General features: G+C 40.3%; 1 protein-coding gene across 10 annotated transcripts in view; it reads left to right on the forward strand.

The window, feature by feature from the left end:
* KIAA1217 (KIAA1217 ortholog) overlaps window positions 1-16,317 on the forward strand; it is a 376,038-nt gene that overhangs the window by 281,524 nt on the left and 78,197 nt on the right. For all 10 annotated transcript variants that reach the window (XM_054816856.1, XM_054816859.1, XM_054816857.1 and 7 more), the window contains 2 exons: window positions 8,365-8,563; window positions 13,977-14,070. In XM_054816856.1, coding sequence (XP_054672831.1) covers window positions 8,365-8,563; window positions 13,977-14,070 — 293 coding nt within the window. The remainder of the gene's footprint in view (window positions 1-8,364; window positions 8,564-13,976; window positions 14,071-16,317) is intronic.

Here is a 16,317-nt window from a genome sequence, read left to right on the forward strand (position 1 = left end):
TTTTTTTCATTAGGTAACAAATCTATTGCAGAATTACAGCAAGTCACTGTAAATAGCAGGAAAGGATGAAATAGCAGTAAGAAGTACTACTGGACTAAATTAAACATTTCCTGGTTTTATTGAAATTGTTATCAAACAACTTAATACCTTGAGCAAAACTCTTGAGGCTATTCTGGAAGAAAATTATATAAAATAAGCAATTGTCTCTGTTTCATTAAGAGATCTGCTTTTTGATTCTTTTAGTACTTGAAGACAGCTTAGGATATTTATAGACATTTTCTGAATGTGGAGGACAGATTATCAGCAGGGAGTAGCTAATGGAAACTAGTACGAGAGCTTCAGGCTAGAAATACCACAAGGATCATGGCAATGACCTCAGACTAGTTGAAAATGTGTGTGGTGAAATAGGAGCGATAAGTCTTGAGGGTGTGGAAAGAAAGAACTGCATATTGAGGAATTTCTTCCACGCTGCAAGAGTTGTTACTGTAATAAACTTGTGTCTGCATAACTTTTGCAGAATTTGGTGATAAGGATGCCAACTATGTGTTATCTCTGTTTATCTGATAGCGGGGTGGGGAGGGGGGAGAACAATACAGGCCTATGCCACCCTTACAGTCTTATATATTAAAATTTTTTCAACTAAAAATCAAAGAAAAATTGGAAGGATCTTGGCATTTTGGTAAAAAAAAAAGTAAATTGTAAACTGGATTTTGAGGCAATACTTGGCAATTTTTTTATTGTGATCCCCTCTGGATTGTCCTGAAGTGTCCCAAGAAAAATAGCTATCATCAAGATTTTAAAAGTTATCTTTAGTTTTTAAAACCGATACAAGTCTCAACTAATGATTCGACATAGCTATGGGGAAGAAACAAGGGTGTATTTTCTCACTTTTGCTTGTTGGCATTGCTGCTGACTTCAGTGTGAGGGAAAGTGCTGACAGAGCTGGTGACTCAATGGACATATGGTTGAAGATCAAGCTAAACCAGCATGAAAAAACAAAGACTGCCCATTATCTCAAAAAGATACGGTTAACCAATGGTTGGGTAAAGAGTGAAACAAATCTAATGACAACTTTACCAACCTCTAACTCAACATTGTGTTATTCAATTTACTTTACAACACATAGCTCAGCTTGATTTCTGGCAGTTCTTACTGCTTTTCCCCACCATATACTCCATATTTCCTCACCTTAAGATACAGCTTGCTTTGCTAGTTTATCTGATTTTCCAATCCTTATATATCCTGTACTAATTCCTAATATACTAATGTACTTTTTTGATGTTATTATTCACCTAACAAGAGCTGGAGGCCTCCTGTATGTATTTCCCCCTTGTTTTAGTTATACCTAGCTTTGCACCTTTGATTTAAAGAAATTCCAGAGCTCCCAATGCATTCAGGTTTTGATTGCTGTAGTCCAACCAGCTTTACTAATTACTTGAGATTTTTCAAGCTGGACACAAAATTTCCAGAGGATTCATAGAGTGGCTGGGTCAGAAGAGAGTAGCAGTGCATTGTTATCGGCAGTGATTTTTGGTTCTGTGGGAAGGTTTCAATGTTCTAGCACCCAAGCACCCAACATCAGCCAAATACAGATATTATCATCAGTTAATACTCCTCTTCAGACAGGAGCCTATGGATTAAGGTCTTGCTAAATGTCAGTAAGATTTTTCGGTGCAGAAATTTGCAAGATGTCTTGCCTACACAGCAAGTGTCCTGTAGCTTCACAGGAAGGAAACTCATGAACTCCAGTTTAAGCTTTGACTGTATTTTATTTCATAACACTGAGGAGTTAAATAACTCCTCTGTCTCAGTTTTCTCTTCTTCATTATGAGAAGAGAATTAGGAGAGGATTATGTGAGTACCAGTATTTTTCCATTTAAAATTCATTGTGTGAGAGAATTGAATGATATTTGTAAAGGTCACAGAAGATGACTCAATCATGTTTGTTAACTTATTCTTGATTTATCAGGTATTTAACTTTTAACTTTTCTTTGCTGTTGTGTGCTTCATGTTTTTCTCTCTTAAATAACCAGTTTGTAAGGATAATTCCTATTCTGCAGATAAAAGTGACTTGTGATTAAAGCTCTTCTAAGCGTCCAAGCTGCCCGTCACTGAGATCATTGTTAGCAATATAACCACGATACTGTGGTGCTTAGTCAGGGTTAGGTCAGCATCATTTATTAGATGGAGGTGCTGAGAGATGTGAGCTGGGTGGTGTCATGCTGCCTGCATAACATTAGCTTTTGCCGTAAGGAGTAAACCTTTACCAGTTGTAAGTAAGGAGTGATGATCTTACCGGTATGGGTACAGTGCTGAGCTGGTGATGCAGCTCCTTGCTCTAAAGTCAGCCTGGACCCCATGAGTTGAGGTGTGGTTCACTGTTACGCCATGTGGGCACGTCCTCAGCTGCCGGGTGGGTTTTATAGCCCAGCAGCAGTACCTGAGCCAAGCACCTTGCCGTGCATCTGGCGTGTCTGCGGGAGCTGCAGCCGCAGCACGGGCAGTCCTCGAAGCTGTGCTAGCTGGAGTAAAGGTGCCGGGTGGCTGCTCTGAGCACCCTCTAAACCCAGCGCTGATGGGTTCAGCTTGTGCAGGAGGCACTGCCTGTGTAAATCAGGTTAAGAGCACATCTTGCATTGCACTGCATTGCATTTCATGTAGACCAGCCCTGAGAGAACTGATGTAATATTTTGCAAGTCGTTCTGTCACTGACTCTTGGTAAAGGGGGAGCAGAAAGCCTTTTGTTTGTGAAAGAGCTCTGTATGCAGGGAAGGAAAGGGTGATCATGTGGTGTGTTCGCATGATCATCATCAGATCTGGGGTTTATGCTTGTAAACCTTTCTTTGAACATGTCCTTTCACCTCTCGGGTGTTTAATTTCCCCTACTATAAAACATACCTTTCTGTTGACAGGAATGTTGTGAAGCAATTTGTAAAGAGGTTTAAGTTTCTAAGGCCGGGTTTACACATAAATGTTTTCTGCTATGGCCTGTGTTTAACGCCGTGGCCTGTTGCCCATAGGGTGAAGAACGATCAGAAATTCGAGAGGTATTTCTGAAACTAAGTTATACCAGCATGATGAAAGGGAAAGCTTAACGTTGCAGTTTGCCTTGTAGCTGTAGGAAAGCCCAGGGCTGGCAGTATCTAGGAGCACCTAGAAGTGGTAGGCGCAGTGTTGTCTGACTTGGTCTTTCAAGAGAGTTGCATGGTGCAGTTTCCTCATTCACACTGATCTTCATACCTGTCTTCCTAGAGTAGCAGGGCATTTCGCTGTCCTGTTTAGTCTGTGTTTTATAAAACTTGGCACAATCTTCGTGTTTCAGGTAAATCCATTGTAACAGAAGCATAAGTGCAAGAGGGACTTCAGGGTACATGGAGACATTAACATCTGTTGTGTTTAACTTTCTTTCCAGCAGCTTTGATGGCATATGTGCTGTGCCCTAACAAAAGCCATGCCTGAGTTATATTCTATCTCTTCTTGCTTTAATTCTCCATGGGAGTAATTTTTTAGCTGAAGGTAAAACAAACCTCAGAGTTCCAGCAGCTTCCATAAGTTGGGCCTGTGGGTATTGCTGGTGTTCAGAGTTTCAGTCAGGCAATGTGTGGGAGAAAAATAGCATCAATGACTTGAAATAATGGATTTTGAGTCTCTTTATTCTGTCATGCTGAAACGGGATTTTTAGAAGTCAGCAGTTAGTTTTGTCAAATAGGAAATGCCCTAAAGCATTGCTATATCATGATACGGATCAGACTACTCAAGAGGAAAGGCAGTGTTTTTTTTTAAGGGCATGTGATTTAAGGGAGAGTAAGGAAAAAAGAATTTATTATGCCTTTGAAAATGTCTTTCCCCCCTACAGTAAGACTGTGGCCAAAACATTTCTCTGAGTCGTATGTTAAAGCTGTCTATTTTAAGACATGATCTTTTTGGATAACATACATATTTGCTTTGAAAATCCAAGACCCAAAGACAACTGTAATTTTGTTTTGGATCAATATTTTGTGGGAGTATTGGAGGACAAGCAGAGTCAAGACTGTTCTGAAATGATTTAGACTTGTGTATAAGGAAGATTTTTCAACTCTACCATTTCTTTTGTGTTAATGGTTTCAGTAGCTCAATATTCAGCATGTTTTTAGTGGCCTGTAAAGCAAAACTAGCATTTTCTGCATTCAACGCTAACTTTTAAAATGGGCAGAAAAGAGTCACACACAACTGCAAAGCTGATATGCAAAGTCTGTATTTTTAGCCAAAAAAATCATTTTTTGCCATTTAATCCAAGAAAGTTTCAAATGCCAAAACATAGAAGTTTCCCTATGTTCTTCCTAAGAACTGAAAGCTATCATAAAAAATGCACATCTTGGAACAGTGAAATAACTGCAATCATTACAAACACGAGTACTTAAATTTTTTTAGAAATATAGTTAGTGTCTGAATTCTAAAGAACTTTTAGCTGCATAGAATATTTGAATGAGGACTAAAAAGCCAGTTTTACCTAGGAGAACATAAAGAAATAAATGTTGTCTCAAATTAAAATGAAAAAAAAAGGAAAAATAGTTTAGTAACTCATTAAATGTTGTCAATAAAAATAAAATTCTTAGGAAAATTCTCCTCTCTCTTTGAAAGAAAACTAGTTACTTTTTAGTCTGAAACAATTTTTCCAGCCAAAGGAAAATGGAAGTTTGTACTAGGATACATAAAGGGTCTGATTGCAATCTTAATGAAAGAAAAAATATCAGCTCTTGATAATAGTAGGAAAATGATGTTAACAGCTCCATTTTATAAAAGCAGCCTAATATTAAATAATGGTTAGGTAACATTGAGTAGTCTGTTTAGTATTCAGAAAAATTAACATCTTCCTTCCCCAAGTGCAAGCACAATTATCTACCCACTGATTGTAGGAATATCTGACTGTGTATGTGTTCATTCCTCTACAGCAATTATGGACAACGTAGGGACAAAAATGCCAAAGACTAAGGGGAAAGAACGCTCATCTTAGATTAAACTTAGATTCTCTTCTTTCCAATAAATGCCTTTGTATTCTAGGGCCTTAGCTTTTCCCATTGCTTTTGCTCAGTGTTCATGTCTCAGCCCCGTAAACTCTCCATTCCATTGCTGATGACTTTCAAGTGAGAATCACTGAGTTACCATCTAAGTTTTGTGATTTGCTGAGATTTGATGATGACTGATGGTAACTGCATTGAGGTTACCAAACCTCCTGTATGGAGGAGAACAACATATGGTGCATCTACACTGCAATTACTGTGGTGAATTCAATTTGTGTAAAATACTTTGCCTAGTTTTAGCCTACTTGTGTTGGTTATTGGTAGACACAAAGCAGCAGCACAGAGTCTGCTCAGGACCCAAAGTCTGCCTGAACATGTAATAAAGACTTTAGCAGTTAGTTGAGCCTGAATGCTGTCCTTCTACCGTTGTGTCACTAGCAACATCCAAACTGTGTGGTGTAAAACTGCCTTGATTATATAACTACATGAGCTGCAGTGAATTCAGCATAGGTGTTTCTGTCACCACTAATTCTTGAGCAGATAAGATATTGTTTTCCTTTTCCATATACTTTCCAATGGCTAGATAGATTTAGAGCCATTTACAAAGCATTTAGCTTTGGCAGTGCCTTCCAGACAGCTGGTGAAATAAAAACTTCAGTGGTATTTTTACTGTCTTTTCTACATTTATTCTCCTCCATCTCATTCTGGGCTGCTAAATGTCTGCAAAGTGGATGCACCAATATATCTTGGGGGCCACCCAGCTGGAAGGTGGCTTGACAGAAAAGGATCTGGGGATCCTGGTGGACATCAAGCTGAACGTGAGCCAGCGATGTGCCCTTGCAGCAAAGAAGGCCAATGGTATCCTGGGCTGCATTAGACAAAGTATTGCCAGCAGGTCAAGGGAGGTGATCCTTCCCTTCTACTCAGCACTGGTGAGGCCACACCTAGAGTGCTGTGTCCAGTTCTGGGCTCTTTGGTACAAGAGAGACATGGACATACTGCGACGGGCCACAACGATGATTAACTCGGTTGTAGCATCTGTGCTATGAGAAAAGGCTGAGAGAGCTGGGACTGTTGAGCCTACAGAAGAGAAGGCTTGAGGGAGGGTGCAAAGATACAGCCAGACTTCTTGCAGTGATGCCCAGTGACAGGACCAGAGGGAATGGGCATGCACTGAAATGTGTGAGGTTGCCTCTGAACATCAGGAAACACTTTTTCACTGTGAGGGCGACCCACCACTGGCACAGGTTTCCTAGAGACATTGTGGAGTCTCTCTCCTTGGAGATATTCAAAAGCTGTCTGGACACGGTCCTGGGCAAGTGGCTGTAGGTGTCACTGCTTTAGTTGGGGTGGTTGGACCAGGTAACTTCCAGAGGTGCCGTCCAACCTCGGCCATTCTGTGATTCTGTGATCTGCCATTTTATTGTCTTTTTATACCACTGCAGAAGCTATACCTGCTCCATCTCTTACAGATAGCAGGATAGTAGAAGTGTTTCTCCCTGGCACAATGCAGTGTTGTACAGAGACACCTGAGATGGCTCAGAAAGAGCACAGTGTGCTCTCAGCCATCCATGCTCAGGCAGGACATCCATGCCTTGGGTATGGACTGAATATGTACGCTCAGCTGGGTTTACCAGTTCCCATTTCCTCTGTATCCAAAGTAGTTCAGCTGAGCATTTGCCTCTGCATCTACTCCCTAGTGCTGTGGATCCCAGGAAGCTTCTTAGCTTGGTTGCAATCCTGTGGCAGCCTGTTTCTTGCTGTGCAGGTCCTAACGAGTCTTTCCCCATCAAGGATGTTAATGAGAAGACCTTTCAGTAGTCTTTAGGGGCCAGGCTCAGCATGGTCAGAGCTAATCAACCCCATCAAGTCCAGTCTGATTTCTGCTGTTGAGATGGCTCTTTGTCGTGGTTTAACCCCAGCCAGCAACTCAGCACCACACAGCCGCTCACTCACTCCCCCCATGGTGGGATAGGAGAGAGAATCAAAAGAGTAGAAGTGAGAAAACTTGCGGGCTGAGATAAAGACAGTTTAATAGGTAAAGGAAAAGCCACACACACGAGCAAAGCAAAGCAAAGCATGGAATTCATTCACCACTTCCCATCGGCAGGCAGGTGTTCAGCCATCTCCAGGAAAGCAGGGCTCCATCACACATAATGGTTACTTGGGAAGACGAATGCCATCACTCTAAACGTTCCTCCCTTCCTTCTTCTTCCCTCAGCTTTATATGCTGAGCATGATATCATATGGTATGGAATATCCCTTTGGTCAGCTGGGGTCAGCTGTCCTGGCTGTGTCCCCAACCCACTTGTGCACTCCCAGCCCACTCACTGGTGGGGTATTGTGAGAAGCAGAAAAGGCCTTGGCTCTGTGTAAGCACTGCTCAGCAATAATGAAAACATCCCTGAATTACCAACACTGTTTTGATCAGAAATCCAAAACACAGCCCCATACTAGCTACTATGAAGAAAATTAACTCTTCCCCAGCCAAAACCAGCACATTCATCTCAGTGCTTCAGTTCTTGGAGGGCTTTGTAGCTTGGGATGGCATGGGTCTGGTCTGCAGCAAAGCTAATGAGTCATGCTTGTTGTGCAGTACCAGCCAGTGGAGTACAGGCACCCACTGGTTATGCAGGAGTCAGCATGGCCCTGGCAGGGCCAACACAGGCATGGTGGAAGAAGTACTTAGTATCCCTTCACTGAGTCCCTGGTCTGTAGTATCCACGTTTTCTCCATTACTGAGCATCTTATAGCCTCCCATTCCCTGAAAATAGAGTTAGCTATGTCAGAATGGTGTTATGATGTTCTTTTTGTCTAGATGCTGCAATTCAGGATCTAAGATTACTTGTGTTTCTCCCCGAGTGCTAAGGATGACTATTAACACTGCTGTGAAACTGAAAGGATCTGAAATTGCTCTTGGTTTTGTGTGAGACCTCAGTTCTCCTCGTGCTAGGAGTTTTAACTAGGGCTTTATACTATATAATGCCAGCAAATTGAATTGTGACTATAAAATTACTAGTGCTAAAATGAAAACCTGTTTTTGAGAGGTTTTGTTGGGTAAGCATGAGGCTAAAATGCAAAATTTATGTTTAATGGAAACTGGGTGATAGAGAAGGATAAAGTTCTTCCTCAACTGCTTTAAAAAAGCAAGCATATTTTCAAGGCACAACCATAGCACTGTTCTATGCTCTGTTCCAATAGCATGTTGAAAAGGAAAATGTTCTATGTGCTTCATGAGTAAGGACTGTGAGCTGATTTTTCTCTATTCATTATGGGCTTGGTCTGTGTTCCCCATGGACTTTGAAGCCCAGATCTTTTCTCTGCAATTAAGAATGTGTAACTTCCTATCATATTTTGCTTGTAGGTGTTTTATATCTTCAGTATGGGGATGAAACAAAGCAGTTGAGGATGCCGAATGAAATCACAAGCGCAGACACAATTCGTGCCCTTTTTGTAAGTGCCTTCCCCCAGCAGCTGACCATGAAAATGCTGGAATCACCCAGTGTGGCCATTTACATCAAGGATGAGAGCAGAAACATATACTATGAATTGTGTGATGTGAGGTAAGTAAACATGGAATTACAGCTGTTGGGTTTGGTTTTAGGGGGGTTTTTTGTAAAGCACTTACAGAATAAAAAGGAGTGGAGTTGATAAGTATCTGACAGATAGTGGCCTGACACTAAACACTAAATGCATGTTCACTGGTACCTGAGTAATATGGGAGGTCTGGTCTGACACTGCCTTCAGCTGTAGGTGCAATATTTGTTGCACAAGCCATTCATAAATGGTGTACCTTGTTCAAATATTTATATAATACATGCAGGTTCACATATTTAATATTTTATTGAATTTTAACTGAGACATAAATATTTAAAATACAGAACAGAAGATAAAGATATACAGAAAAACTGTTTTTTTCTTTGCCAGCAGAGCAAAGCCTGATCCTTGTGAGCCTGAAGTTACAAATATGAATGTCACAAATGTCCTCACAACAGTGACAATTATTCATCATTTAATGCTGCCAAAGATCTGTGGCACTGGTGACCGCTGCTGCAGCAGCCCCACCACCTTCCTATTTTATGTCAGGATGCAGCAACCGATACAGTCACTTCCCTTCACTAATTCAGAGCTTGGTCAATAAATGATCTGACTAACATCTGGGTACATCTTTCTGTCCTTTATTTTGTGGGAGTGCAGCTGCTTAATTAACCACATTCCTTCAGTCCTGATGTCTGTGCTCTTCAAGCAGAAGGACCAGGTTCTCAGGGTCCCTAGAAAGTCCCAAATCATGTAGCAACAAAACTCTCCGGCACACCTCAGACATGTTACGCTCTGTAAAACTGTGCTAGGAAATATGGTGGGCCTTTGTGGCACCCTTTTCAGAAGAAGTTACATGAGAAAAAGAATGGACAGAAGATGAAGGAGACAGCAGACAAGGTGTTTCCTGCCTGCCAGTCTACCACTAGTGCAGGAAAATTATGTCAAAGTAAGAGAAGTGTACTGTCCACTGCTGCCTTATTTCTTCTGGACATTCTGTGGCTCAGGTGCTTCTCCATATCATGTTGTAGTTAAAAGAGCAAGTTGGAGCTTTTCTAGCCTTACCACTTCCAATTCCCTCATTCCTCTTCTTAGTCTTCGAACAGCACCACACTCCGTTTTCTTTCCTCTGTCTTGCTCTCCTCGGGCTGCCTATCCAGTGTCTTGTCATTAGCCAGCCTCTTGCATTTCAGTTTCTGTTTTTTTATCTTCCTTTCTCTGGAGAGTCCCACACCCCTGTTTGGCCACTGTAATGCCTATGTTAAGACCCATCTGATTTTTGGCACCATCATTCATCACGCACTCAAGTTTCTTATGCATCACACAGTCTATTCGCAAGATTGGATCAAGAGATTAAATCAAGATACAGGTTACTACATCTCTGTTGCCAAGCGCATTATTGCGAACCATCATCTAGCCCATCAGCTCCTCTCTCACTTTATCCCTCCATCTTCCCTTGAGTTTCAGACTAACAGTTTATGACTTCATCTCCTCCCTGCCCCCGAGAATGTGGTTGTTGATTATCTTAATACAACTCCACCTTTTTTTCCCTTGCTCCCATTGCAGGCGTCACTCTGCCAACCTCAGGCCTGGCTCAATCCCAACATCTGCTTCCTCTGTTCCGATGCCTGTATTGTAGAGCATTTCTGGAGGAAATCTCACGACCCAGCTGACTTCCTCCATAACAAAATTCCCTCCTTCAGTTCTGCCACCCTTCTCACTAAGGAAACCTCATCAATTCCAGCTTGACGAAGTTCAAAGCATGCACTACCAGCTGCATTTTCACCACCTTTGAATAATTTCCACAGCAATTTCTCCATTTCTGTTCCTTACTCTTCACAAGATCTTGCCAGTGCCTCCTCTCAGAGAACAGATGAAATGAAGTACGATTTTTCTCTCCTTTGCTTGCCATGTCTTCCTTCAATTCTCTTCTTTCTTCCTTGTCTTAAACACAGGTGTTTCAGTCAACTCTTTAAGCTCTCCACCTCCCTCAGAGGCTGTCACATGTTCCTCTGTGCCTCACATCGCTTGCTTTCTCTTTTTATTAACTTATCCCTCTATTAAAGTCCTTACTCTTACGTTGCAAACATGTTTCTGTGCCTCCCAACAAAACTGTCCCTGAACACAACGTACATTTCCACTTCCCACCCCATCACCATTTTCTCTTGCATTGAGCAGTCACTACAACTGTTGGCTGGAGTTTTATTCTTCTAATTCTCTCCTAGACCCATTTCCAACCTGTTTGGGGTTTTATTCTAATTCCAACTTGTCTTTTCTTCCCCACTGTTCCATTGCAATTGTCAAAGTCACCAAATGGCTAGCTTTTGTGAGCACCCTTTTTCTCTCAGATCTCTCATGTACTTTTAATGTTTTCTTTTTGAAACTATGATCTCCCTTTGTTTCAATGGCTGTTCTTTCCTGATTTCTTCCTGTCTCCCTTCTTCTTTCAGGTATCATTTGAGAGGTACTGTTCTCGAACATTGATTTTCTGATGTGTTTTTTCTGGGCTTTGTCCTCCTTCCTTTTCCTTGTCTGTACCTGTCTCCATCATCTTATCCCCGTGGATTAGTTGAATTATCAACTACCTGGGTGACTCTCCCATTTATTTTTCTGTCTCTCTTTTAGGATGGGATTCATCTGACCAAATAGAGATTTTTACATCCACATTTTCAGCTGGTTGTGATTAATTCTATAAAAGTGTCTGATAAATTATACATGCCAGAGAACCTAACTGTTGATGTCTTCTTCCCTGTGAATGTCTGTCGTTGAATGACATGAATCCTATTTCTTCCAGCCAAACTAAAATCTCAATCTTCTCTTTTAATATAGTCTCAAGGAACATTAGTTTTAGTCTAGCTTACGTTCTTCTTCATTAGGCCATCACACTCCTTCCCCTTTTCTTTCTTTTTTTTAATCACTGGGGACAAAGCTCTATCTTTCTACTTAAGCCCATAACCTGGTCCTTTTCTTAAAGTGGTTCAGGGCTTTGCATCCAGTGTAGATTTCAGATTTTTTTCTGCATGACATCCCTATGATGCAGCCTTTCCTCTCCCACCACGTAGTGAAAAAACATTCAGCTAATTCATCTGCTTTTTAATAGCAACTGCTGTAATGGTCTTTTCTCCGCAGTTGACACAGGTAATCTTGTTCACTCTTACCCATTCAAATGAAGCAACAAAGATCATTCTCCTAGTTTGACAAGCAGACTGTTTCACATGTATGTTTTTTTCTGGCAGTATCTTTTCCATCTCATTAAATATAAACTACTCGTCTTCATTATGAGGGCTCCTCCAAGCCCACTTCAATGCTACTTTTAATTTGTTGTTCAGTACCAAGTGCCATCTGCTTCCACTTCGTGAATAATGCCAACTTTCATTCTACATGTCTTTAATTTTCGAACAAGCGCTCTCTCTCGAGCAGCCCTCTAACACACTTGGAAGACATCCTCTGCAGGCATCCACAAAGCCACTGTCTTGGTCTCCTTCTTGCTCTCGCTGTTTCTCTGCCTACTCAGAGCATGCCCATGGTCCCAGGATCTGTTTTTTGCTCCTCTGGCTGGAGAGACTATGGTCTACTCGTTTCTTTTTGTTCTCTTATCTCTCTGCAGCTATCCTGTTGTCTTTTGTGTCTTCTACTCACCTTGTAAGCTGGTGAAGAGGTTGTATTCCTGGGGTATTTATACAGCACACATAGATCAACGAGGCCTTTGAACATGCCACGGGCATCTCGGAGCTACAGTAATGCAAATAATAGTAATAATAAAAGTACAGTAATATATACCTGTTATCAGTAATGTTTATCTTAGAATAGCAACATGAGGTGAAATAGAATTCACTTCAGAGATCAAATGCCTAGTATTTTTGTGCTTTGCCTTGCAGCAATGTTTTACTTTAAAGTGTCATGTTTCTACAAGAAATATTTACAGAGTATGCTTTTAAAACAAACTCTAGTTAGTTGAGGTACCATCTCATAGCCTTCAGACAGAAAAGACAGCAGATAAAATTTATTTAAATGAATAATATACTCTTTCTTGAACTGAAGATGAGAGAGCTTGCTTTGTATCGGAAAGAACATATTTCCAAGTCTGAGGCAGAAAACGGTAACTGAGACTCCCAGTGCAAGTCTCAAAGCGAAAGGGTCACATTTACAAGATGGAAAACATTTTATGTTACCATAAATAATTGAAGAACTTGAACTTGCCGCAAGGTAGCTATTTTCCTATGCAGTCTACAAGTAAACACTCATAAATACTAAACTTCTCATCAGCCCTGCAGTTCTTAAACAGAAGGCACTGATCTGTCTCTTAAGCTGTGGGGTTTCTTTAATAACTACTTGACATCTACAACAGCAGCACAAGTTCTGACTAGCTACCCATTCAAAGCAATCACTGATTGTAATATGACATTGTAAGAAAGAAATTGGACCTGCCCAAGAATCCTTTCCTTCATTTTTAAATGATAATCCCAGTGATTAAGATCAGTTCACTAGACTTGTAGCTGCACCTGGAGGAAAGGAATTCAGTCACATGTGTACGTAAATTCTCCAGAGATCACTACTGGGAAATGAAAGGGTCGCGGCTTTGAAAGGATGTAAGTGAGCGTAGATTGGAGGCTTTGCTGCTGCTGAAATGTGAGCAAGAGATCAGCAGAACTCAGTGCAAATGTCTCAGCCATAAAATTATTGAAAGGTAGGTTTTGAAACAAAATAGAAGACTAATGTCATCTCTTTCCTAAATGTAGCAGTTTAAAAATGGGCTAATCAATGACAAAGTGTTGGGTCCTCATTAAACAAAAATATTCTCTTTGGGCTTTCCATCTGAACCACTTCTGTGGTAGCTTTTATCAAAACTTTTGCTTGTTTATTTGTTTTTTTGTAGTTCCTATTTTTTCCCTTTAAAACCTGTCTTTTATATAGATAAAGTTCAGAGGAAGGACTTATCTGCTACTGAATTTTTAGCTTTTGTGGATTTTTTTTTTCAGGTTTGTGAGCAAGCTGATAATTAGAATTGCCTCAAGAATAATTGCAGTTAGAAAGACTGCTTTTCTTTTGATATTCTTGCTTCTTAGAATAGCAAAAATTCATGTGGGCTGAGTACACAATAAAACATGTAAATATTAACTAAATCCTTTTGAGTGCCGTGTAAATGTTGAAGCTCTATTGTCTTCAAAGTGTTTTCACTCTATGGCAGGATCTTGAAAGAAACTTAACACGATCTAATTTTTATGGGTGTGGAGTTGTAGCAAAAGAATGATACTTCCCATGGGAAAGAGAATCAAAGTAGGCTTTTGTTTGTTTGTGTGTGTCTAAGTTATGGCATTTAGGTTTTTCTTATAGGTCAGCTGCAGACCTACTATGTTTGCCTGTTACCTGAAACTTTCAGGCAACAAAGTAAATAAAACAACTTTCATCTGTTATCATTGCTGATTCTTTTGATTCCAGGAATATTCAAGACCGATCTTTCCTTAAAGTTTACAACAAAGATCCTGCACATGCATTTAATCACACTTCCAGAGCTGTAAATGGAGATATAAGGGTAAGTACCAGTGCTGCATTTATGCTCTTCTTTCCTCTAGCTTTTATGTTAAAGTTCTTGACTGTAATATGTACACAACAATTCATAAAACTGAGGGTTTGTGTACAACACGTATACAGAATCGATAATGCTTACCGTAATGTTTCTTAACTGCTTTGCTTTTTCCAATTACTTGCCCTGAGCATTAACTGGTTTTTTGTTCTTGTTTACTTGCATTAAAGCATGTGAATCAAAACGTAGCCTTTAATTACTTATTTTGGGACACAGACAATGCTGAGCGTTTATACAACTTCTTATTTCATGTTTCCAAACCCTTTTCAGCAAAGTACAGCATAGTGTTAGTTCACTGCAGCAAGGCTTCAGCATGGACTGGTTTGCAGTAGCTGAGCAGATGTACCTAGCTTGAAGTCTATTGAAACACTTTGTAAACAACCATTTCAAATAAGAAATTCTGATAAATACCCATTGTGGTGTAAATAGGTTTGTCTTTTTCTAAAATTTTATACCTGTACTGAACAAGTACTAGTATATTTGCATTTTCAAGTGAACATTTTGTATTGGGAAACTATAGAGAAGGCATTTGAAATGTATTCATTTTCTCTCTCTTACTGTGTCTATCTTTTGCCGAACTGTAATCTCCGAGAGGGCAGGAGAAGCAGCTGTGTGGCACCTCTTCTGCCGTGTTACCCACAGCTCAGGTTGCAGCAGGGGGTGGTGGTGGTGAGATTTCACAACCTCATCTCCTCCCCACCCATCCTAGGTCTGTCCCCAGGAAACGGTACAACGCAATGAGGCCAGTAGGGCCAGAAGGGAATGCCACTACTGTCCTACCTGCTTTGTGGTTTTTATGTGTGCTCCAAAGCTGATGGAACTACGCAGAAAATTTCCTGTGGAGTGATTTGCTTAATTGTACATTTGCTTCTTGGTTTCATTATCAATTCTGAACATGTCACACTGCTTTATTATTAATATTTCATGTAAGTGCTTCTGCTGTTTCAACAGTTTAGGGCCTCATTATTTTAGAAAGATCACAATAGTTTATTTACAGGCACTGTTCTCAACCACCTCTCATTTATCTACTTCAATTATAAAATGGTCCTTTTGATAGGTCAGAAATCTAATTACTTGATTATTCACACTGCTGCACACACAACATGAGAGAGAAAATAGATGTGCTTCAAATGGCTGATGTGATAGTTTTTAGTGTCTTCTTTAAGGTCCTGAAATTCTTCAATTCTAGTTATATTCCTGTAGCAGTAACTGGATGTATCGAATACATCTCATTCATATTTGAAGGCATGACATATTATCATTGTGCATTATGACATGAACTCATGTAATAATTTCACTGTGGCTTTGTAAAGTTATACTATACTGTTCTTGTTCCATGTGCAGTGGATGCTGAATGTTTCTACTGTGGCTTTATTTGTGTGCTCTAGACCTGTTTTCAGATATGCTGTGTTAGCTACATATATGAGAAAGTACAGATTACTTCTTTAGCCCTCTCCCAGGTATTTACTGCCTGAGTTGTTTTGAATTTAAGTGCTGCTTCTGTGCAAAACCTAATAATTCATATTGCTTATTTTAAAATACTGTGTTGTACAACAGATACGCACACTTAAGATTTCATGATTATGAGTTATCTCTCTTTGGCCATAACCCAAAAATAAAGGTGACACAGTGGTGGCCTTTGCAGAAGTGGTGGTTTCATGGTAGAATATTGTATTTTGCTCTGCTGAAATGCCAAAGATGCCATTTCAAAATTCTGCGCATCCAACAAAACAGCTATTTTCTCATTTGACTTTTTCTTTGCATTGGCAAATTTCTTGTCTTTCTGGTCTGAGAGGTGAAGTCAGAGCCAGGATGTTCATAGTGGCTTTGTGGAGAAACATGCAAAAAGTCTTCCCTTTGATCTATGTGAACTTCTGCACTTCAAAGTTATGAGCATGGAAACAAGCGATTTCTTGAGCTCCGGAAATAACGAAACCTGTTTGTCTAAGGATGTGTGTTTTCTGGTTGGGTTCTTCCCTGTGCAGCAACACTCAGATCCTAACTGAGGCTTTTCCCAAAGTAGAGGGATGTAATAATGCTCTCTCCGATGCTTGTCCTCCAGACTCTAAAAAGCAGGAGCACACGCTGCAACTTTTTCTCTGTTTGGCACAAGTTCTGTAGGATCTTCTCGCAAATCTCTAATTGGCAAAATTTGTAGGAACAGAGTAGTCTAATGGTTTCTACCCTTTGGTTAAA

Source organism: Grus americana, chromosome 2 (assembly GCF_028858705.1).
Source record: "Grus americana isolate bGruAme1 chromosome 2, bGruAme1.mat, whole genome shotgun sequence".
Taxonomy (NCBI): Eukaryota; Metazoa; Chordata; class Aves; order Gruiformes; family Gruidae; genus Grus; species Grus americana.